We start from the raw sequence: 23,504 nt of genomic DNA on the forward strand, positions 1-23,504 counted from the left end.
CCATAGCTCAACATAGCTTTATGAAGAAATTCACCCAAGTCTTATACAATTTTTTTTATTTTTGCTTCATCATGATCTATTAAGTGTAGGCATCTTTGCCTCTTTCAATGAAAAGTAGTAGACAAATTCTTTGTATCTGTCCATCTGTGACCTTGGCTCAGGAGAAAAACTAGTGAATGAATAGATATGAAATTTGAAAGTATATATAGTGGCGGAAAGGCCATCTGATTTGTATAACAATCCATCACCCATGCCCAAACTACATTTGAGAGGTTTTATGCGAATTAAAATCTGACTGCATTGCAAGTTTAAATTACCCCCTCTTGTGACAAATGTATGCTCCAAATGGGAGTATGCCTTCTTCCATGGTGCTGTTTTTTGTGTTCAGAGATATTTGAGACATCTGTTAGACCTGTTTTCAAAAAGTGTTTCTTGCCTAAGGGGAAGAAGGGTTAATGCTGTTGGCAGAAGCCTTGGTCTTGAGATATAAGACATTTAAAAATTGCAACAGAATGTTAAAATAAGCTGGTTATTTGAATACTCTTATACTGCGCTATCCTGCATATCCTTTCTAAATAGGTCATGTTTGCTTTTCCCTTAGGGGTACTATCCATCCAACAAGCCTGGGGTGGAACCAAAAAGGCCATGTCGCCCCATTAATCTCACAAACCTCATGTACTTGTCCTCCGCCACAAACCGCATCACTGTCACATGGGGTAACTATGGAAAGGTAAGTGCCAGGTAACATGGTGACTTGTCGATGTACCTGTCTCTCTGGTAGCACCATCATCTGTTCCCATAATTCAGAGACTTCCCTCCCTCCATCTCCTCCTCTCCTCATTGCCAGAGTTACTCCGTGGGCCTGTACCTGGTGCGACAACTGACTTCTGCAGAGCTGCTTCAGCGGTTGAAAACCATCGGGGTGAAACATCCAGAACTCTGCAAGACGCTGGGTGAGCTCCAGCCACTCCTTACCATAAAGGGGCAGTGAGGGAGGCGAGAGCGGCTGCAGCAGGTCAGCCAGCCATACTCAATCTTTTTGTCTGTACTTAAAATGGTAACAGAGCAGTCCACTGTTCATTTTCAGGAGGGGAAATATCTAGTCTTTAATTTTATTCAAATGTAAGGTTCATACTGGCATGCAATACTTTGTGAGATGATGGGTGCTAACAGTATGAGATGCTGTCTGCCGTGCTGCTTATAGCAGTTCATCTTAATACTATGAAGTTAAACCTTGAGGTGCCCTTGCTGTCAGGAATGTGTATGGGAAAGCAGTAGAAAGGCAGAGTTAGCTGCTGTTTTTTTTTTTTTTTTTTTTTAATTATTTTAATGAAGGAGTAGCCTAGTGGTTACTGCAGCAGACTTTGATCCTGGGGAACTGGGTTTGATTCCCACTGCAGCTCCTTGTGACTCTGGGCAAGTCACTTAACCCTCCATTGCCCCAGGTACAAATAAGTACCTGTATATACCATGTAAACTGCTTTAAATGTAGTGGCAAAAACCACAGAAAGGTGGTATATCAAGTCCCAATTCCCTTTTATCTAGCAGACCCAACATTGTAAAAGTCCCTAAATTGTAGAAGTGCTGTGGTCAGCATTGAGCATCATTTGTCTCATTTCATGCCATATATTATGATTAAAAAAAAAAATCAACCTAGAATTACGTGAACAAGCCTCACTTTTTAGCAGTTTCACTGCTGTGGGCTTCCCACCTTAGTATTAAAACCAATGGGTAGTTATTAATATATCCTGTAAGATACATATTCTGTTTAAAAATGCCAGAAATCCCTTGGTACACTTCTGCCATCTGTTCGTAATATTCAGTGCTAACCATTTAACCCTCTTCTGTTTTCATGTTTTGTAAATGTAGTGAAAGAAAAGTTACGCCTGGACCCAGACAGTGAGATTGCTACTACTGGCGTCAGAGTGTCTCTCATATGCCCAGTAAGTATTTGTGTGTAGTGTCCCTCCTGTTTTCCAGATTTTTTTGTTTATCCCTCTTTGAAGTCTGTGAGAATTATGGTGATCTAACACGGTTTAAAACTGTGTAACCATTGATATGCACCATTAAGGATTTTGGGAAAATCAGAGTGCTGTTGTGCTGTTCATAACTAAGCAAGCACAAACCTGATGACATCAGAATAAGAATGTAGTATAAGGAGTTAAAGATGGAGTTTGGGAAAAAGGACTGATTTTTAAAAATGTTTTTTTTTATTTTTTAGAATTAAGCTTTTGGTAATTGTTATAATTCGTAAGAGAATCAGGTGGTGATCTGTGTACAGAAATATTGCTTTGTAATAGCAATGCTGCCCTTATAAGAAACATTCAGTTTGCCTACTGTCATTCAGTGTATAAGTTCATTTTGTTTGATACTGCTTGCTCAGTTCCTGAGGCATCGGTGTTAGTATGTTTCATTCAGAGGAGTGTAATGTGCAGGTGAGGTAACCAGTCACTGATAACTGCTGTCAGAGGAGGTGAGCATGCTGGTTGCATTGGAACTAGCTGCCATTGAACTTCACGTATTTGAAGTAGCATAGTAACATAGTAGATGACGGCAGAAAAAGACCTGCACAGTCCACCCAGTCTGCCCAACAAGATAAACTCACATGTGCCATTTTTTGTGTATACCTTACCTTGATTTGTACCTGTCTTTTTCAGGGCACAGACCGTATAAGTCTGCCCAGCACTATCACCACCTCCCAACCACCAGCCCCGCCTCCCACCACCAGCTCTGGCACAGACCGTATAAGTCTGCCCTGCCTCCCACCACCGGCTAAGCTTCTGGGGATCCCTTCCTTCTGAGCAGGATTCCTTTATGTTTATCCCATGCATGTTTGAATTCCGTTACCGTTTTTCTCTCCACCACCTCCCGCGGGAGGGCATTCCAAGCATCCACCACTCTCTCTGTGAAAAAATACTTCCTGACATTTTTCTTGAGTCTGCCCCCCTTCAATCTCATTTCATGACCTCTCGTTCTACTGCCTTCCCATCTCCGGAAAAGGTTTGTTTGCGGATTCATACCTTTCAAATATTTGAACGTCTGTTGAGCAAAGAACACTAAATGGACATCTGAGCCCAGCGTGTATCTGTTTCCTTGCAGCTGGTTAAAATGCGGTTGGCTGTACCATGCCGGGCAGAAACGTGTGCACACCTACAGTGCTTTGATGCAGTCTTCTATCTACAGATGAATGAGAAGAAGCCAACGTGGATGTGCCCAGTCTGTGATAAGCCAGCACCTTATGATCAACTGATAATTGATGGGTAAGGTCAGGCTGGTTGCTTCTGGGGAGCTTACAACATGTTTATCTCCCTTGTGCTTCAGGTCCTAATGTAATTTCTTGAGTACAGTGACAGCTTTACCTTATGTACTGTCCAAGCCTAATGGAAGCGTTTGCAGTACTGCTGTAGTCTCCCTGTGTTTATACTCTCCAAATAGCTGTCTTTTGTTGATCTGGCCAATTGTGTTTAGTCCTACAATGAAAGTTCCTTCTAGCATATGAATTTTCCTACTAAAATAGCAGATCTTCGGTTAAACTTCTGGAAAATTTATAGTCCAGTTCACACCTGTAGAGGTTATGCTGCAGAGTTGTTTTCTATATGCTTTCTTGCCTACCAACTTATTGCTGAGGGTATAGTGATGAAGCTGGTACGAATAACAGCGAAGGGAATAGCATGCAACTTTGTGTGGGTAATGTGATTTAAGAGCGAATAACAGTAGAAACTATGGAGCCCTTCCACTTTGCAGGCCATTCTAGATGGTGAACTTTACCACTAGCTAACAATGAGGATTTATTTACTGTCCAATGCCAGTGACTTCTGTTAGCCATGGAAACATAACATAACCAGTAAGTATAGCAACTGGTACACAAGGGATTAAGGAGGCCATGCATTCTTCTCTTCTCCTGTCCTCCAATACAAAGCATATGATATTTCTGAAATGCTGAAGTATGGTAATTGGTAAGTGGTGAGTAACAAAAGGAAAGTAGGTAGATATGATATGGGATAAGCTTTGCAGTTGCTATCCATTCTGTCCATTCTTCTCCTGCAACAGTACTGCATTCCCCTCCTCTCCCTTCCCCCAGTCTTGTCCTCAGCTTCATCCTCACTTTCCCACTGCTGGTCTCTTGCATTCATAAATGTTCATATTGCTTTTATCTTCAACTGAAGAAGCCCATCTTTGTATGGGTCTGGCTGTTGTTAGTCACATGGCTAGCTGCCCATTCAATCTGAGATTTCTAGACATGCTACTACTTCCCCTGGATCTCTGATTTGGCATTTCTCTTTCTTTTCCAGACTCCTGTCCAAAATCCTAACGGAGTGCCAAGAAGCGGACGAAATTGAATTTTTAGTGGACGGATCTTGGTGTCCTATCAAAATTGAGAAGGAGAGGAGCTGTAGCCCCCAGTGTCCCATCTTAGTGCTTGGTGGGTATAATGTGGATAAGCTCAGATTTCAGCTGCAGAGAAATCTAGCTCTTTATTTTTTAATGTGTATTTATATTTAAGATTAACAGAACACAAAATACAGAATACAACAGAACATTGCTTCTGACATGCTGTGACCATAAAACACATCACCCCAAGGTAACCCCCCCCCCCCCCCCCCCCCCCCACCCTGCTGCAATTTCAAGGCATCAAGAGGGGTACCATAGTAGTTGCTGGAAAAACCATGTCCAACCATTGAGTATAATTGTGCCGTGTCCTGGAGAAGTTCACAAGTCTATTTCTCTTGATGGCATTGAGCTTCATCATCAAGTAAATATGGTAGACCTTTGCAAGTAGCACAGGAAGCTCAGGATGCTTCCATGCTGTTGCTAACACTAGATGGGCTGCTGTAGCCACATGATGAACCAACATTAAGCAAACAACCCACTAGAGTTTTCCCTAAGGTAAAGCCCAGAATATCAGATACCAAGGTCATGACTAGATCCCAATAAACTTGTGACTTAGGGCAGGACCACCAAATATGCAGAAATGTTCCGTGTCCTCCGCAATTCCTCCAATAAAGGTCACTACCTTGGCCATACATAGCTTTTGAACGAACAGGAGTGTAGTACCACTGGTATAACATTTTATATCCATTTTCCGCCAAATTGGTTACAGTGGACACCCTAATTATCTGATGCAATATCTGCTCCCACTCTATAGGATCAAATGTGTAAAACTCAGGATACGTTCTCAAGCCTCCTGATATTTCATAGGTACAAGTATCTGGCACAACAGTGCCATATAAAATCTAGTAATACTTCCTCTACCCTCCTGTACTGCTTGTTTCAATAATGTGGGCTCCAGAAGCAGTTCTCCCCAAGCCCATCACTGAATAAAGTTGACAACTTCTGATAAGGGAAGTTGTCTCACTGACCCAGGCCAAACTCCTCCTTTAGATCCACATGGATGGGCATAATTGAACGGCGCCGGCCATCTATTTGGCCGGTGCCGTAAAGAGCAGTCCCGAACCGTATTATCGAAAAAGATGGCCGGCCATCTTTCGTTTCCATAATATGGTTGGGGCTGGCCAAATGTTTGAGATGGCCGGCATCGGTTTTCACTGATAATGGAAACTAATGCCGACGATCTCAAACCTGGCCAAATCCAAGGCATTTGGTCGTGGGAGGAGCCAGCATTCGTAGTGCACTGGTCTCCCTGACATGCCAGGACACAAACCGGGCACCCTAGGGAGCATTGCAGTGGACTTCGTAAATTGCTCCCAGGGGCATACCTTTCTTACCTTGTGTGCTGAGCCCCCCAAAACCCACTCCCCACAACTGTACACCACTACCGTAGCCCTTATGGGTGAAGGGGGGCACCTAAGTGTGGGTACAGTGGTTTTTTTTGGGGGGGGGGGGGTGGTTGGAGGGCTCCCATTTACCACCACAAGTGTAACAGGTAGGGGGGATGGGCCTGGGTCCACCTGCCTGAAGTGCACTGCACCCTCAAAAAACTGCTTCCTGGACCTGCTGTCAGGGAGCTGGCTATGACATTTCAGGCTGGCAAAATAATATTTTTTTTTTTTTTTTTTTTGGTGGGAGGGGGTTGATGACCACTGGGGGAGTAAGGCGTGGTCATCCCCGATTCCCTCCGGTGGTCATTTGGTCAGTTGGGGCACCTTTTTGAAGCTTGGTCCTGAAAAAAAAAGGGACCAAGTGAAGCCGGCCAAGTGCTCGTCAGAGCCGGCCTTATTTCCATTATCGGGCGAAGCCAGCCATCTCGTACCACGCCCATGTCCCGCCTTTGCTACTCTACCGACATGCCCCCTTGAAGTTTGGCCGGCTCCGCGACGGAAAGCAGTTGGCGCCGGCCAAAATCGGCTTTCGATTATACTGATTTGGCCGGGTTCAGGAGATCGCCAGCCATCTCCCTATTTGTGTCGGAAGATGGCCGGCGATCTCTTTTGAAAATAAGCTGGATAGTCTACTACTACCTTGTTTTCCACAGACTGGCCCAGGGTGCAAAATCCCTGTCCACATCTTATAAAGCACATTCTTCTGCCCTTGTGAAAAGCACTCCGCAACAAGAAGGGGTGTTGCTGCAAAATAGTATCTGCCCTGCAACAATTTAGAGCGAATTCTGATCCAAAGTGTATGCATTAAATGTAAGATTGGGTTATCTAGGTGCCTCAGTTGTCTCAAAGGTAGCCAGGGAACCAACCCCAACGGGCACTGCTCTACCAAGCTTTGTGCCATCTATACCCATTGTTTATGGCAATCCCAAAACCGATGAGGAATATGCTTGAATTGTGCCACCTGATAATAAAAATTTAAAATTGGGGACAGTCATGCCCACATGGTCCCTGGGCTGGAACAACATATGATGCTGAACCCTAGGAGATTTCCTCCGCCAAATATAACTAAAGACTCTGCGGTGCAGCATCCGGAAGAACACCTCAGAGAGCAGAATAGGTTACAAATAAGTACATTAGCCTAGAGAGTACCACCATCTTGACAGCCTGTATTCATCTCACTCCTGATGTTCAGGGTGTGCCATCTATTCAGATCTTCCCACAAACCTTTCAGGAGAGATGGATAATTAGCCTGATACAATTCTAAACAAGGTGTCGTTAACTTCAAAGTACCATGAATGAGAGGTGGCCCACTGAAGAGAGAAATCCTGTTTAATGGCTAGGCGTTCAGGCTCCGTAGGCGAGAGCTTGAGCATCTCTGATCTAGACATTGATGGAGAAACCCGAGACCACCTCAAAGGTCTCTAAAATATACACCACCACCAGCAGCAAGGGCAAAGGTTCTGATAGGATAAAAAGCACATCCTCCGCAAAAAGCAATATTTTTATGGGGAACCCCCGCAGGTGATGCCCACCACCCCTTCACTCTGGTGAACCGTTTGCGCCAATGCCTTCATCACCAAGGTGGGGGAGATAGCGCACATCCCTGATGCACCCCTCTACTAGACCAAAATTATCTGTGTAAGTGCCACCGGGTTAATATAGATGATCTGAATCCAATGCATATATCTCCCAGAAATGCCCACTTTCTCCAGGGTACAAAATAGGGCCAGGAAACCCTCTCAAAAGCTTTTTCGATGTCAATCCCTAGGGTCAACGCTGACTCCTTCCCCACCCCCCCACCCCCAAATAGATGGCAAACCTTCCTAATATCAAACGTTTGGTGCCCCCTAATAAAGCCAGATTGAGTATCATAAACCAGCTGTGGCAAATAGGTCTGCAGCTGCCTAACTAAGACCTTAGTGAAAATCTTGTAATCTGTGTCCAGAAGCAATATATGATCCACAACTATCTAGAGCTTTCTCTAGCTTTAAAAGCACTTGCCTCCAAGTATCCAGTAGAATCGTCTCCTTCCAGCTATTAAACAACCTAGTTAGCAAGGGTACTAGATACACCCTATAGATCTTATAGAATTTGTCAGTGAACCCATCTAATCACGGGGCCTTTCCTAGAGGCAGATCCTAAATAGTCCATTTGGTCTCCTAATCCATGATCTGGAGTGATAACTGGGTAACTTCTGCTGGAGAGAGCTGAGGCAATGGAACAACCTCCAAAAAGTGCTCTATATCTGACTGAGGTACCTGCTGTACAAAGTTCAATAAAAATGGGTATAGGCTCGTTGTATGTCAGGCAAAGATGTACAATTCCTCCCCTGATCTTGAATTCGTAGCACCATGGTGAAAAACTGCTGGGTTTTTGTTTTGTTAACTTATTTGCAAGCAGCTTCACTATCTCAAAATATTCCTGCTTTAAAATGTGCAACTTTGCACTTAACTCATCCATATCTAATGCCTGCAATTCGGTACACAGTTTATTAATTTATAGCCTTTGGGTATCCGTAACCTGTTCAGACTTTTAGGAATGTTCTAGGTGGTAAAGCTGGGAGCGCAATGCTGCCTTCTTATTTATCTTCTGCTGCTTCTGATAAGCCCCCAACGCTATCAGTTTACCCCTAAGCACCACTTTTAAAGCCTCCCAAAAAACAGCCAGGGAAACCTCAGAGGGGTCACTAAACTCAAAGTATTCATTAAGATATTTTTCAATCTGTGAAGTATTCTGGGGATCCAAAAATGTACTATCGTCCAACCTCCAGAAATGTTTGCCCTTACTCCATCCATCAAGGGCAAGGTCATGCACATAGGTGCATGATCTCTCTATACCATTGACTCAATTCAAGAGGCATGCTCGAGATATTTCCCCACCAGCCACAAATCTACGTGCGAATATGTATCATGTACACTAGAATGGTAAGTATAATGTTTACCTAAGGGGTGGTGAAAGCGCCATATGTCTACCAGGTCACAATCAGTTAAAAAGTGATGCAGTTGCTTATCAGCCTTGCCATATTCCACCACATGAACTGAATTATCCTGCAAAGGGTTCAAAGTCATATTGAAATTCGCCCTCTCCCAATTATTAGCTTACCCTTTGCCTTGTCATGAAGTAAGCGACTAAGGGTGGCATAGAAGGGACCCTGCTCACTATTTGGGGTGTATATATTAAGCAGTGTATAGAGGAGCCCACCTGTCTCCACTTTAAGAAGCAGAAATCTGTCCTCCCTTTCTCGCACCACCTCCTGTACTATGGGGAAGACCTGGGTCTCAAAAAGTATAGCCACCCCATTAGTTTTGACTCTGGCTTCATTGGAGGCAAATATTATTTGATATTTCTTATGGCGAAGCAGTTTTTCATGACAAAGCAATAAATGTGTTTCCTGAATAAAGCCAGTAGCCATGCGCAGCCATTCCTCCTCCTTAAAGAACAGTTGTCGTTTATGTGGGGAGTTGAGACCCAGTAGATCCATAGAAACACACGTGTGCAATTGAGTTATTATAAAAACAGAGAAAACAGTCTCATGCCACCCAATTGCTTCCCAAAATAGCATCCCCCTGAAAACTAAAACTACCCCTCTAAGATACGTCGCCTTCCCCCCTCAAAACCCCTCACCCATCTCTCTATCCCCACTCCACCTGTCTCAACAGAAAAAAATAATGTGGCCTGAAAGGAAACTCCATTACCTCCTCCCACCCACAATCCTTGCAAAACCAGCCCAACAGTCCCATAGGCCCTTAAGCATCCCACAGAAAATCAAATGATGAACTTGTGCAGAACTGAGGCAAAACATGTAATACATCAAACAGTGCAAAAAAAACCCAAAACCCTTTAATTGGTGTACCCAGCTCCCCTGGTTAAAAAAAAGGAAAAGCCAATAAAGGCACAACAGAAACGAGAAGATTTGTCAACCCAGGATGGTCCATGCCACTCTGATAGTGCAGGAGTCTGAAGCAATATCCCCCAAAATGAGAGAAGTCACTTCACTTTGGCTGATCTGAAGCAGGGGTCGATGGGTCAGGGTTGCATTGCAAACAAGTCTTCTGGTCTCCCCATATACCATCTCTGACTGGTGGGGAGCGTGGGATATTCCAATCACGCAAACCCCCAGTTAAGGAGTCCGGCCAAAGCTTAGCTTCTTCAAGTATGCACTGCGCTTCTGATGGGCACACCACTTTAACTAGCTGATTGTTACTAGCAAAAGAGAGACTGAAGAGTTAGTGCCATCTATAGCGCATCTTATTTGTGGTCAAACATAATTTTATGTCCTGAAATTCCTGCCGCTGCCGTAAAATGATAGATAAATCGGCGACCAGTTCCACTTTTGCACCATCCACCATAACATGCTCAACTTGGCACGCATCATTAAGCACCCATTCCTTGCACGGGAAACGCAAAAAGCAAACTATGAAATCTCTGGTTCTAACTGGCGTGCAGGAGCCCAGAGCATGATGCACCCTTTCAAACTCTATAAGGCTCAGTTCAGCCCCTGGGTCCGCATCCTGTAGAAATTACTTTCTGCATGATCGGTTACATCCTGGTGCCGGGGGCTTTGTGCGATGCTATGTAGTCTCAGGTTGTTTCTGTGAGCTCAGTTTTCACCATCTTCCACTTTCAACAGCAGCTTCTCATATCTTTTGTCTGTCTCATCGCATCTTTTTTTTGTAAGTTCAAAACATCCTGGTCATGTATAATGATTCCTCACACTCATTTAACCTCTGACTCATATCATCAATCTTTTTATGGAGTCCTTCAGTGTCTGCATGGAGGTTGCGTTTAACGCTTAAGATTGCTGTTTTTAAATCCACCATCCACTCCTGCAGCTCATCTCGGGTGGCCGGCATATGTTGCTCTGGTCTGTGCTCAGACTCCTCATGGTGTTCTGGAGTGCGTGGTCCCCTGCTGCCACCATCAATTGTGCCTCTTGGCCCTCCGGCTTTTAAGCATAAAGTTATAGATTTGGCTTCAGTTTCTTTCCTACCATCATGGACCGTTGCCCTCCCAAGGCTCAATTGCACAAGTTTTGTCGCAGGTTGCTGCTGGAAAGTCACTAATTTTTGCTAATTGGAGCAGGGTTGATGGGAGCTTGAGGACTAAGCAGCCATTTGGCTGAGTGATGTCACTTCCTCCTCTCTAGCTCTTTTTAAACAGTGTTTCTGGCAATGGCAGTCATCAGTCATTTTGTAAATAAGGGATATTTGGAAAAACTCGTGAGCAGAGATCAGTACTTCTCTGCTGTAGGGCAGGGAGGGTTTTCTCCCCCTATGCATATAAAGAAGTGCCTCTGGGAAAACCAAGGTGAGGAGGCAGTGCCAGGCTATGTTTGGCAGGAGGGTGGTACAGGATGCTGGGGTGAGGGAAGATTGTACTAGAAAGGTTATCCAGAGCAGCGAATGACATGGGGACAAAGTTTGTCCCCATCCCCACGGGCTCTGTCCTCATCTGCACAAGCCTCAAACACTTATGACTTTATTTTTTTTTAGAAATATCTTTATTGTGTCATGAACATAACAATTCAATGCAAGACCCAACCGGGACATCCCCCGGGTATGCAAACATATCAGCAGTTACATGCCCGATGCCTCGCTCTGCTAAACACCAAAGGAACATTTACAACACTTAGAACATGGCTGAGTCTGGTAACCCGTGCTCCTCCCTCTTCATGACTGTTTTTCAAATTTTTCCCCATCCCCACCTTCCTCCTTACCCCTCCCCTAGGTCTCCACCCTGACATTGTCCGTTATTGGGCTCCTTTGCCCACACACTCGGGTATCGTGTCCATTTCTCTCGGTACCTCTTATGCTTATCAGCTGTCAAAATCGAATATTGCCAACTAATCCACTGTCCCATTCCATATCATCATGCTGATCAATCCATAGACTGGTGGGTTGTGTCCATCTACCAGCAGGTGGAGATAGAGAGCAATCCTTTTGCCTCCCTATATGTGGTCATGTGCTGCCGGAAACTCCTTCTGTATGTTCTCTATCTCAGCAGGTGGTGGTCACACACAGCAGCAGCTCTGGCTAGGTCTCCAAGCCTAATCTTTAGGTTTTGTTGAGTACCTGGGGTTGAGGGCTCTTCTTGAGCAAGTGCAAACCTGGTGGTGCCAGGTCCCTCCTTTTCTCCCCCCTCCCGCTGGCTCCGTTAAAAAAAAAAATTTTGGACGTCCTTAAGGACGTTTATTTCAACGTTTATTTAAACGTTTATTGCAGCTACTCACTGGGACACCAGGTCGTTACAGCTCGGAGCGAGAAGCAGGTAATTTTTACCTTTTTATAGCGGGCAGGGGGTTCCCCGATTGATCTCCATGTGGCCTATGGCGTCGGAGGGCGAGGGCGCGAAGAATCGCTCCCCGGACCGTGTGTGCGCTTCTAGCGGGGATGCGGGGGTTTTAAAGTCTGATTCGCCCTTGTTGGGTGTCAGTTTGGAGGCCGGTCAGTGTCCCGGGTCTTCCTCCGGCGCGGCGGTTTTTCCCGCCATAAACGCCCATCCCCCGCTGCTCGCCTCCGCCATCTTGGCCGGCTACTCTGCTCGGACGGCTTCTTCTTGGGCCGCCCTTGAGCTGGCAGACGTTCATGCCATGGCCGCCCTTGATTTGGGCGACGGCAAAAAAGCGGCTAAAGTTAAGCGCCGTTCTTCCCGCGCGGCTCCTTCGCGGAGTGTCGCGCCGGACGCCATCTTGGATGCGCAGCATGTTGCTCCCCCGCTCTTGCGAGCGCCGGTTGAGGGTGCGTCTAGGGCTGTGGCCCAGGCTGCTGAAATACACAGTCTGGGGGGTTTCTCCCCCGAGTTTATTTTGCTGCTGCATCAGGCCTTCCTTATGCAAAATGCTGCCCCTTCTCCCTTGTCCGATAACGGGGTTGAGGCCCCCGGAAGTAAACACCCTCGGGTGGATTCCCAGGCCTTAGAGGACGCTGTTTCCTCTGATGTAGATGAGGGCAGCGTATCTGAGTTCTCCCAACTGTCCTTTGGGGATTCCTTGGAGGAGACTGATTCCCGCTCAGATGGAGCGGATGACCCCTCTGCAGCGCGGATCTTTCGCTCAGAGGATTTGCCCAACCTGTTACTGCAGGCCATGAGCATTTTGAAGATTTCCTCGCCAGAGGACGTCTCTCCCTCAGCCCCTGTTGGCTCTGCCATTATGCTGGGGGACGAAGCGCCCGCCTAGAACCTTCCACGTGCATGATGCCATGCACACCTTAATTTCGGCTCAATGGGATGTCCCGGAAGCGAGCCTCAAAGTGGCTAGGGCTATGTCCCGCCTCTATCCTTTGCCTGAAAGTGAACGTGAGGCCTTTATTTGGCCTACCGTGGATTCTTTAATCACTGCGGTGACTAAGAAAACGGCGTTGCCGGTGGAAGGTGGCACGGCCCTAAAGGACGCCCAAGACAGAAGATTGGAAGCGGCTTTAAGGTCGTCCTTCGAGGCGGCTGCCTTAAGTTTGCAGGCCTCAGTTTGCGGCTCCTATGTGGCCAGGGCGTGCCTGACGATGGTGCAGCGGGCTTCCCCCTCGGATCCTTCCTTGAGGGCTGACTGGCCGGCCCTGGAATCGGGCTTGGCTTATTTGGCAGACTTACTGTATGATGTCTTGAGAGCCTCGGCTAAAGGTATGGCTCAGACAGTCTCTGTGCGGCGCTGGCTTTGGCTGAAACATTGGTCTGCGGACCACGCCTCTAAGTCCCGCCTGGCTAAGTTGCCTTTTAAAGGCAAGCTGCTCTTTGGGGTCGAGCTGGACAAAATCGTGACCGATCTCGGCACGTCTAAGGGCAAGAGGTTACCAGAGGTCAGGGCTCGGGCCAGTGCTCGCCCCGGTATCTCCAGAGGACGGTTTCAGGAAGCCCGTTGGTACCGCCCGGGCAAGTCGGGCTCCTCTGCCCCCTCTTCCTTCAAAAGGAACTTCTCCCCCAAGCAGCATTCCTTTCGCAGAGACCGCCGTCCCGGAGGTACGCCCTCCGGTCCTCCCCCAGGGTCTCGTACCCAATGACGGGGCCCTGGTCCATGGCCCAGTGCAGATTGGAGGACGCCTGTCCTCATTTCTGGGCGAGTGGACCAGGGTAACTTCAGACGCTTGGGTTCTGGAAGTCATCAGAGACGGCTACAAGTTAGAGTTCTGCCGACCCTTAAGAGACGGGTTTGTACTCTCTCCCTGCAAGTCTCCGGTCAAAGCTGTGGCAGTGCAGCAGACCTTGGACAACCTGATACGCCTGGGTGCGGTCGTTCCGGTGCCAGAAAATCAGATTGGCAAGGGACGTTACTCCATTTACTTTGTGGTACCAAAGAGAGGAGGTTCTGTCCGGCCTATCCTCGACCTCAAAGGGGTCAATCGGGCCTTGAAAGTGCGGCACTTTCGCATGGAGACTCTCCGCTCTGTTATAGCGGCAGTGAAGGCAGGGGAGTTCTTGGCTTCCTTGGACATCAAGGAAGCGTACCTGCATATTCCCATCTGGCCTCCTCATCAACGCTTTCTCCTGGGCCGACACTTCCAGTTCAGAGCCTTCCCTTTCGGGTTGGCTACTGCTCCGCGGACCTTCTCCAAAGTAATGGTGGTCATCGCGGCCTTCCTGCGAAAGGAAGGAGTACAAGTCCATCCTTATCTGGACAACTGTTTGATCCGAGCCCCCTCTTATGCAGAGTGCGGCAAAGCTGTGGACCAGGTGGTTGCTCTTTTGAGCTCCCTGGGGTGGATCATCAACTGGGAGAAGAGCCAGCTGCGCCCGACTCAGTCCCTGGAGTATCTGGGAGTTCGATTCGACACCCAAGTGGGCAGAGTGTTCCTGCCAGACAATCGGATTGTCAAACTTCAGGCTCAGGTGGACCAGTTCCTAGTAGCCTCTCCTCTTCGGGCTTGGGACTATGTGCAGCTGTTGGGTTCTATGACGGCCACGATGGAAGTAGTGCCCTGGGCCAGGGCTCATATGAGACCACTACAACACTCTCTGCTGCAGCGCTGGACTCCGATGTCGGAGGATTATGCTGCGCGCCTTCCCTTGGACCCAGCAGTGCGCAAGGCGCTGAGCTGGTGGCTGCAGACAGACAAGTTGTCTGCAGGAATGCCTCTGGTGACCCCGGAGTGGATTGTCGTCACGACGGACGCCTCTTTGTCAGGCTGGGGAGCCCACTGCTTGGGAAGGACAGCGCAGGGGCTCTGGTCTGCAGAGGCAAAGTGGTCTTTCAACCTCCTGGAACTCAGAGCCATTCGGTTGGCGCTTTTGGAGTTCATCCCGGTACTGGCGTTGAAGCCAGTACGGGTCCTGTCGGACAATGCCACGGCTGTGGCCTATGTCAACCGCCAGGGAGGTACCAAGAGCGCCCCTCTAGTCAAGGAGGCCATGAATCTATGCCAGTGGGCGGAAGCGAACCTGGAACAGCTGTCAGCGGCCCACATTGCCGGAGTCATGAATGTCAAGGCGGACTTTCTCAGTCGCCATACCTTGGATCCTGGAGTGTGGCAGCTATCTGCTCAGGCGTTCTTGGACATCACGAAGCGCTGGGGCCAGCCGAGCCTAGATCTGATGGCGTCATCAGCCAATTGCCAAGTGCCGCGCTTTTCAGCAGAGGACGGGACCCTCGATCCTTGGGAGTAGATGCTCTTCTCCAACAGTGGCCGACACAGGAGCTTCTCTATGTGTTCCCGCCCTGGCCCATGTTGGGCAGGGTGCTAGACCGGGTGGTAAAGCATCCGGGCCGGATAATCCTGGTGGGTCCGGACTGGCCCAGACGTCCCTGGTATGCGGACTTGATCAGGCTCTCAGTGGACATTCCTCTGCGGCTGCCAGTGGAGCAGGGCCTGTTGCATCAGGGTCCCGTGGTGATGGAGAATCCCTCCCCCTTTGGTCTTACGGCCTGGCTATTGAGCGGCAGCGTCTGAGAAAGAAGGGCTTCTCAGACAAGGTCATCGCCACTATGCTGAGAGCGAGGAAGCGCTCTACTTCTACTGCTTACGCCAGGGTTTGGCGTACCTTTGCAGCGTGGTGTGAAGCAGGCTCACTTTCTCCCTTCACTGCTCCAATTTCTTCAGTGTTGGCGTTCCTGCAAGAAGGTCTGGAGAAAGGCCTGTCGCTCAGTTCCCTTAAAGTCCAGGTAGCGGCTCTGTCTTGCTTCAGGGGCCGCCTGAAGGGTGCTTCCCTGGCTTCGCAGCCAGATGTGGTGCGCTTTCTCAAGGGAGTTAATCACCTGCGCCCTCCTCTGCGCTCAGTGGTGCCTGCGTGGAATCTCAACCTGGTGCTCAGAGCCTTGCAGAAGCCGCCTTTTGAACCCTTGTCGAGGGCATCTCTGAAAGACCTGACGTTGAAAGCAGTCTTTTTGGTGGCTATCACTTCAGCCAGAAGAGTTTCTGAGCTCCAGGCACTCTCATGTCGAGAGCCCTTTCTGCAGTTCACTGAGGCAGGAGTGTCTATTCGCACAGTGCCTTCCTTCCTGCCCAAGATTGTTTCTCGCTTCCATGTGAATCAGCAGCTCTGTCTCCCTTCCTTTCGTAGGGAGGACTACCCAGAGGAATACTCTGCTCTCAAATATCTGGATTTGAGACGAGTCATCATCAGATACTTGGAAGTGACCAATGATTTCCGGAAGTCGGATCATCTGTTTGTCCTGTTTGCAGGTCCTCGTAAGGGTCTGCAGGCTGCTAAGCCTACAGTGGCAAGATGGGTCAAGGAAGCCATTGCAGCGGCTTATGTGGCCGCGGGGAAGGTGCCGCCTATCCAGCTGAAGGCTCACTCCACTAGAGCTCAGGCGGCCTCGATGGCAGAGGCCGGGTCCGTCTCCTTGGAAGAGATTTGCAAGGCGGCAACTTGGGCATCGGCCCATACCTTCTCCAGGCATTACCGCTTGACTGTGGCTGCTCGGGCGGAGGCCCGGTTTGGAGCTTCAGTGTTGCGGTCAGGGATTTTTATGTCCCGCCCTGGGTGAGTACTGCTTCGGTACATCCCACCAGTCTATGGATTGATCAGCATGATGATATGGAAGGTAAAATTATGTATCATACCTGATAATTTTCTTTCCATTAATCATAGCTGATCAATCCATAGCCCCTCCCAGATATCTGTATTGTTTATATTCTGGTTGCATTTCAGGTTCAAGTTTAGTCTTCAGTTCCTGTTCAGGAGGACTTCGTGTTCAAGTTTTTCAATGGATTCTTCAAGAGTTGAGACGAATTTGTGTTACAGTGAGCTGCTGCATTCCTCTCCCCTCTGTTTTACGGGGCTGGATTGAGACTTAAATTCTGCCAGTGCTCCCTCCCGCTTCGTGCGGCAGTAGGGCAGCTTTGTACCCCTCCCGCTTCGGCGGTGTTAGGGTCAGTCAGCTCCTCCCGCGGTTGCGGTTGCAGGATAAGCCAGATCCCCCCGCATCGGCGGGGTGGTGTCCCTCCCCCGCTCCGCGGGGATGAGCTGGACGGATTCCCCTCCCCCACTTGTGTGGGGATGAGCTGGGTTAATTCCCCTCCCCCGTTTCGGCGGTGGTGAGCTGGGCAGAGTGTCCCTTTGTGGGTGTAATTCTCTAAGTGCTGAGTCCTGCGGATGGAGCTTGGATATCGACATACTGAGGAGTTTCCGGCAGCACATGACCACATATAGGGAGGCAAAAGGATTGCTCTCTATTTCCACCTGCTGGTAGATGGACACAACCCACCAGTCTATGGATTGATCAGCTATGATTAATGGAAAGAAAATTATCAGGTATGATACATAATTTTACCTTTCTTTCATCAGAGCATGTCAGTTACTCATAGTAGGAGGGGCTGGTTCTGCCCAGCATTGCAAAATACATTTTTTAACTAGCAGTGTGGCTGTTAAAATGAATTTGCATTGTATTTCTGTGAGTCCCTCGTCAACCAGCTGTCTATCATCCCCGAAAAGTACATTCTCCGAGGACAAGCAGGCTGCTTGTTCTCACGATTGGATGACGACCACTGCAGCCTCAGGATCGGAAGATCTTCCTAGCAACAGAAGTTTGCTAGCTCTCGTGTGTCCCACGCGAATCACACATGCGCGACCGTCTTCCCGCCCGTAGCGTGAACGTGCTCCTCAGTCTCTCTTTTTCCGCAGTTCAGAACGGCCGTGTATCGTTTGTTCAGTGCCCCAGAGAGACCCTCACTGCATTTTTTGCCGCGTTTTTTGCCTTTTCGGCTTGTTTTTTCAATCTCTCGTGTTTTCTTTTATTTAAAAAAAAAAGTTTGCTTTCCGTTACTTCGTAGAAGTTTCCCCGTAAGTTTCCTTTCTTTGGCGTGAGCGGCTTCTTTCGCCGCCTGTACGGGCCTTTTTTCCCCTTTTGGTGCCCTTTTTTCGGCATCATCGCGTTTGACCTCGCCGGCGCGATTTTTCCGCCCATGTCATCAAAGCCTGCTAGCGGCTTCAAGAAGTGCACGCGGTTCAACTGGACGATCTCGCTCACTGATAGACACGTTTCGTGTCATCAGTGTCTCGGGGCGGGTCATCGCCCTAATGCCTGTACTTTGTGCCTCCAGCTCAAGAAGAGGACCCAGGCGGCGAGATTGGCTCAGTGAAACATTGTTTGGAGCCTCGTCCGGTCCTTCGACGTCGGCGGAGCCAGCGGTACCGAGGTCATCGCCGATATTGATGTCGGCATCGGAGGGTGCATTGACGTCCGGAGCGCAGGTGATGGCTGTCCAGAGGTCCCATGCTGGTAGCAGTGAGCCATCGAGTGGGTCTCCACCTGCCTCATGGGCTCCTGTGGTACAGGCCCCCCGGGACCGGCCACCTTCGGACCCGGCCCCGAGGAGACATTTGGATTCTATGTCGTCCTCTTCGGTACCGGGAGGTACCGCTGGCGTGCTTCGAGCGAAGTCGAAGGAGCATCGCCATCAGTCACCTTCCTGACACGGTACTGAGAGCTCTGGGACACCGAGGGATTCGGTACCCGCGAAGCGTCGACACTGGGAGGACCGCTCACCCTCCATACAGCAGGTGTCGATGTGCTCTGCTCCGAACAGCCCGGTACCGCCTCCGTGCCCCAGACAGGTTCTCACTTCGTCGCCGGTACCGGCCCCACTGCCTTGCTCAACAGCCACTCTAGATGAACGCCTCGAGTCCATTCTTCCAGGGATCCTGGAAAGGCTGCTGCGTTCATCTGCTCCGGTACTTTCGGTGCCTGCACTGCCGGTACCGTCGAGATGCGGCAGTTGGCTCTCCGCCCGTGGTGAGAACAGCGACACTGGTACCGCTTGCGGCATCGGCCTCTGCTGCCACCCAGGTTGACTCCCCGTCGACGTCGCTGGAGGGAGCTTCATCGCCAGAGGCGCAGGAGTCGTCTTCTCGGCACCGCCATCGAGGACCTAGTTCCTCGGTGTCGAGACGGGCTCGGCTTCGGACTGAAGTTTGTGAACTTGTGTCCGATACCGAAGGTGAGGCCTCGTGGAAGGCAGAGGAAGACCCCAGATATTTCTCTGACGAGGAGTCTTATGGTCTTCCTTCTGATCCCACTCCTTCACCAGAGAGAAAGTTTTGTCCCCCGGAGAGTCTGTCTTTCTCGTAATTTGTTCGGGAAATGTCTACGGCCATTCCCTTTTTTTTTTTTTTTTTGGTTACATTTGTACTCCGCGCTTTTCCCCACTCATGGCAGGCTCAATGCGGCTTACATATTGTATGCAGGTACTTTATTTGTCCTTTCCCAGTGGTTACTGAGGTTGAGCCCAGGGCTGAGATGTTCGAGGTCCTGGACTATCCTTTGCCACTTAAGGAGTCGTCCACTGTTCCCCTTCATAATGTCCTGAAACAGACATTGATGGTGAACTGGACAAAACCATTAAGTAGCCCCACGATTCCCAAAAAGATTGAGTCCCAGTATCTGATCCACGGGGACCCGGAGTTGATGAAGACCCAGTTGCCTCATGACTCTGGAGTTGTGGATCTGGCTCTCAAGAAGGTCACAAGAGTACTAGAGATTACGCCTCAGCGCCCCCGGGGCGGGAGTCTAGGACTCTGGACTGTTTTGGGAGGAAGACCTACCATTCTGCTATGCTCGTGTCCAAGATCCAATCCTACCAGCTCTACACGAGCATCCACATGCAGCACAATGTGCGGCAGCTGACGGACTTGGTCGATAAGCTCCCTTCGGAGCAGGCCAAGCCTTTTCAGGAGGTGGTCAGGCAGCTGAAGGCGTGTCGCAAATTCCTGTCCAGGGGTGTTTACGACACTTTTGATGTTGCGTCCAGGGCCGCGGCTCAAGGTATAGTGATGCGCAGGCTCTCATGGCTGCATGCCTCTGACCTGGAGAGTAGAGTCCAGCAGCGGATTGCAGATGCTTCTTGCCGGGGGGGGGGGGGGGGATAACATTTTCGGTGAGCGGGTCGAACAGGTGGTAGAACAGTTCCACCAGCGGGACACCGCATTCGACAAACTCTCCCACCGGACGCCTTCAGCATCTACCTCAACAGGTAGACATTTTTATGGGGGAAGGAGGAATGCTCCTTACACTTATAATAAGCGTAGGTACAATCCACCTGCCCGCCAGTCTGCTCAGGCTAAGCCCCAGCGCACTCTTTTTTTATTTTTTATTTTTTTTTATTTTTTATATTTTTATTAGTTTTTTAAAGCGCATAACATGTAGCCTTGAGTTACAACTTCTCAAAAGCTCCATCAACATTACCACAAATCTTGACATAGTCCTGTAACACAACATATCTACAGTTTCTCTACCCCTATCCACCCTTCCCCCCGTATCATGGTGGTGCTGATTTCTGTTCTTCAAATTGTTCATAAGGTTGCCATATCTTGTTAAAGGCTCCCATTCACCCTCTTTTTATAGCTGTCAATTTCACCATCTGATACATAAAGAGGCTTATTTTCAAAGCACTTAGCCTTCCAAAGTTCCATAGAAACCTATGGAACTTTGGAAGGCTAAGTGCTTTGAAAATATGCCTCAAAGTCTACTCTTTGCAGCACCCTCTGCATTTCCGGCGGCTGCTGTTTTTTCCAATCTCTGGCTATTGCTATTTTGGCTGCCACCAGATATTGTATACTCAGTTTATGTTGGGCCACTATCATGGATGCCGGCTTATGATGTAGAAGACAATTTTCCGGCTGGCATGGGTAAGGACATTGAAGAATCTTAGTTATCAATGTTACCACAGTCCTCCAATAGTCTATAATCCTGAGACAGTGCCACCATATGTGCATGAACGTTCCTCTGACACCACATGCCCGCCAACATTCTGCAGAATTCTCTGGGTAGATGTGATGTAGCCTCTCTGGTGTATAGTACCACTAGTAATATATTTTGAAGCCATTCTCTATTGCTCCCTGAGCCATAGATGGCTTAAACAAATATTGGTATCCTCTCTTCCAGCTCTCCTTTGAGAATGTGCACTGCAGCGCTCCCTCCCACCTGCTAACATAATATATCTGGGGGTCGTTCGTTGTAGCAATGACGTATATATACGCGACACGCTTCCTCTGCCCCCTCTTTTTCTCAGTGCTACTTCCAAAGAGGTTTCCCCAGTTCTAACTCTTCTCGGGCCTTAGTGCGTATATAATTACATGCACAGCAGTAAAACACTTGGTCTCTAGCCTGTAGTCCATATTCCTCCTGTAGTTCTGTAAATCCAACTACCTTATCATCGTCCCATAGTTGTCCCAATGTGTGCAGTCCTGCTCGTGCCCAGTGCGTGTATGCTACCTCTGTAGCTCCTAGTGGGAACCCCGGGGCGTTGCGTATCCCTGTATGATGGAAGTATATCCGCTCTGGGAACCATCGCTTCCTTATTTGGTACCAGGTGTGCAAAATATGCCTTACCCCTATAGGCACCCCACGCTTTATGTTCCATATATCCTTTCCCGGCATCCACAATATATCTCCTACCTCTCTCATCCCCAACCATGCCCTTTCCCAATGTAACCATTTTTTATTAACTGTCGGATGCCAATCCGCTAGGATTCTCAATTGGGCCGCCTGATAGTACAGAAAGAAGTTTTGTACTCCCATCCCCCCCCTCGCCTGTGGTTGAAACATTATGGCCCGCCTCACCCGTGGTGGTCTTTTCCTCCAAATGAACGCAAACAGCTTTCTATTGAGGCGGACAAAAAAGCTCCGAGGAATTGGAATGGGAAGTGCCATAAAAAGATATAGCAATTTAGGCAACATTATCATTTTAATTGCATTGATGCGCCCTATCCATGAAAGATTTAGACCTTCCCATCTGTCAAGCTCAGCTAGTAGTTCTGTTATTTTCATTGGAAAATTTGCCTCATACAGTTCTTCCGCTTTGGGAGTAATCTGTACCCCCAAGTATTTAATCGATTTAGTGGCCCAAACAAAAGGAAATGCTGCCTTTATCTGGGAAATCTGCTTAGGTATAGTGATATTAAGTAACTCTGTCTTATTAATATTTACCTTAAATCCTGATCTTTCCCCATATTGCCTCATTATTCTACTGCCCTCCTCACAAATGGTTCAGGGCTCGTCAATGTCATTAGGTTATCGTCTGCGAATTGCATCAGTTTATGCTCCCTCTTCCCTCTCACCACTCCTTTGACTCCTGAATCCGCTCTAATAAAACAGGCCAGTGGTTCGATAGAGCAAACAGTAGCGGAGATACTGTACACCCCTGCCTTGTGCCTCTTTGAAGTTTTATGGGTTCTGAGTATGTTCCGTTAATTTTTAGTACTGCTAATGGGGCCTGGTATAGTAGTTGTAGCCATTTCAAATAGCTTCCCCGTATCCCTACCTTTTGTACCATCGCAAACAGGAATGGCCATTCCACTCGGTCAGATGCTTTCTGCATCGACCGACAGTACTACTGCCGGCTCCTGTTCATCCCTCATCTGTTGTAGCACATGTAACAAGCACCTGGTGTTATCAAAGGCCTGACGCCCTGCTATGAAACCCACCTGATCTTCATGAATTAGGTTGGGCAACACTATTTGCAATCTTTTTGCTAAACGTTTTGTAAAGATTTTATAGTCTACGTTTAGGAGGGATATTGGTCTATAGGACCCCCAATGCTGCAGATCCTTCTTGGGTTTAAGCAACAAGGTCACCGCCGCCAAGCGCCATGAGTAGGGCAATTCTTACGCCTGGTCAAAAGAGTGAAACAACCTTAATAAGAGTGGTGCATATCTCTCTATTTAAAACACACCTCCAACGTTCTATGAAGCCTCCACAACACCCAACGTTCTAAATGCATGGTGGTGAAACCCGGAATTTGCCCATGAGTGTTAGCTCCACCCCCGCGTCAAATGTCATGACGTAGAGGGCGGGGCAAAGGCACTCAACCAATCACATCGCTCCGCCCACGACGTCAAAACATTTGACGTGAAGGTGGGGCATCTGCAACACTACAAGCCAGGCAGGGGGAGCAGTAGGGAAACACGTGGAGCTTGTTTCCCTACTCCTCTCCCTGCCTACGAACCACCTCACAGAGAGCCCCCCCCCACCCCCCCCCCCCCCCCCCCCCCCCCCCCCCGCGGAACAACAAAGCCCCTCCGTGGAGGTGCAACACAGAAGCCCCTCCCCCTGGCGCTTCACCTGACAGAGCCCCCCCCCCCCCCCCCAACAGCAAAGCCCCTCCGTGCAGGCGCATCACAGAAGCCTCTCCCCCCGGCGCACCAACCAAGCCCCTCCCCACCCTCAGCCACCAACGCTGAACGGCCGCTGCTGCTTCTCCTGTTGAACAGCGGCCTGTACAAAAAGGAAAAAACAAAATTATACAACCAGAAAAAAAGCTCCGTAGACAGCCAGCTGGCATTGGCTGTTGTCTC

General features: G+C 48.8%; 1 protein-coding gene across 2 annotated transcripts in view; it reads left to right on the forward strand.

The window, feature by feature from the left end:
• The window catches only part of PIAS4 (protein inhibitor of activated STAT 4), a 120,265-nt gene that overhangs the window by 67,659 nt on the left and 29,102 nt on the right, over nucleotides 1-23,504 (forward strand). The window contains exons 6-10 of one of the 2 annotated variants that reach the window (XM_030218076.1): nucleotides 602-730; nucleotides 848-953; nucleotides 1,870-1,943; nucleotides 3,100-3,260; nucleotides 4,293-4,423. In XM_030218076.1, the coding sequence (XP_030073936.1) occupies nucleotides 602-730; nucleotides 848-953; nucleotides 1,870-1,943; nucleotides 3,100-3,260; nucleotides 4,293-4,423 (601 nt within the window). The remainder of the gene's footprint in view (nucleotides 1-601; nucleotides 731-847; nucleotides 954-1,869; nucleotides 1,944-3,099; nucleotides 3,261-4,292; nucleotides 4,424-23,504) is intronic. The other variant, XM_030218077.1, reaches the window with a different exon arrangement.

This window comes from Microcaecilia unicolor, chromosome 11 (genome assembly GCF_901765095.1).
Source record: "Microcaecilia unicolor chromosome 11, aMicUni1.1, whole genome shotgun sequence".
NCBI lineage: Eukaryota > Metazoa > Chordata > Amphibia > Gymnophiona > Siphonopidae > Microcaecilia > Microcaecilia unicolor.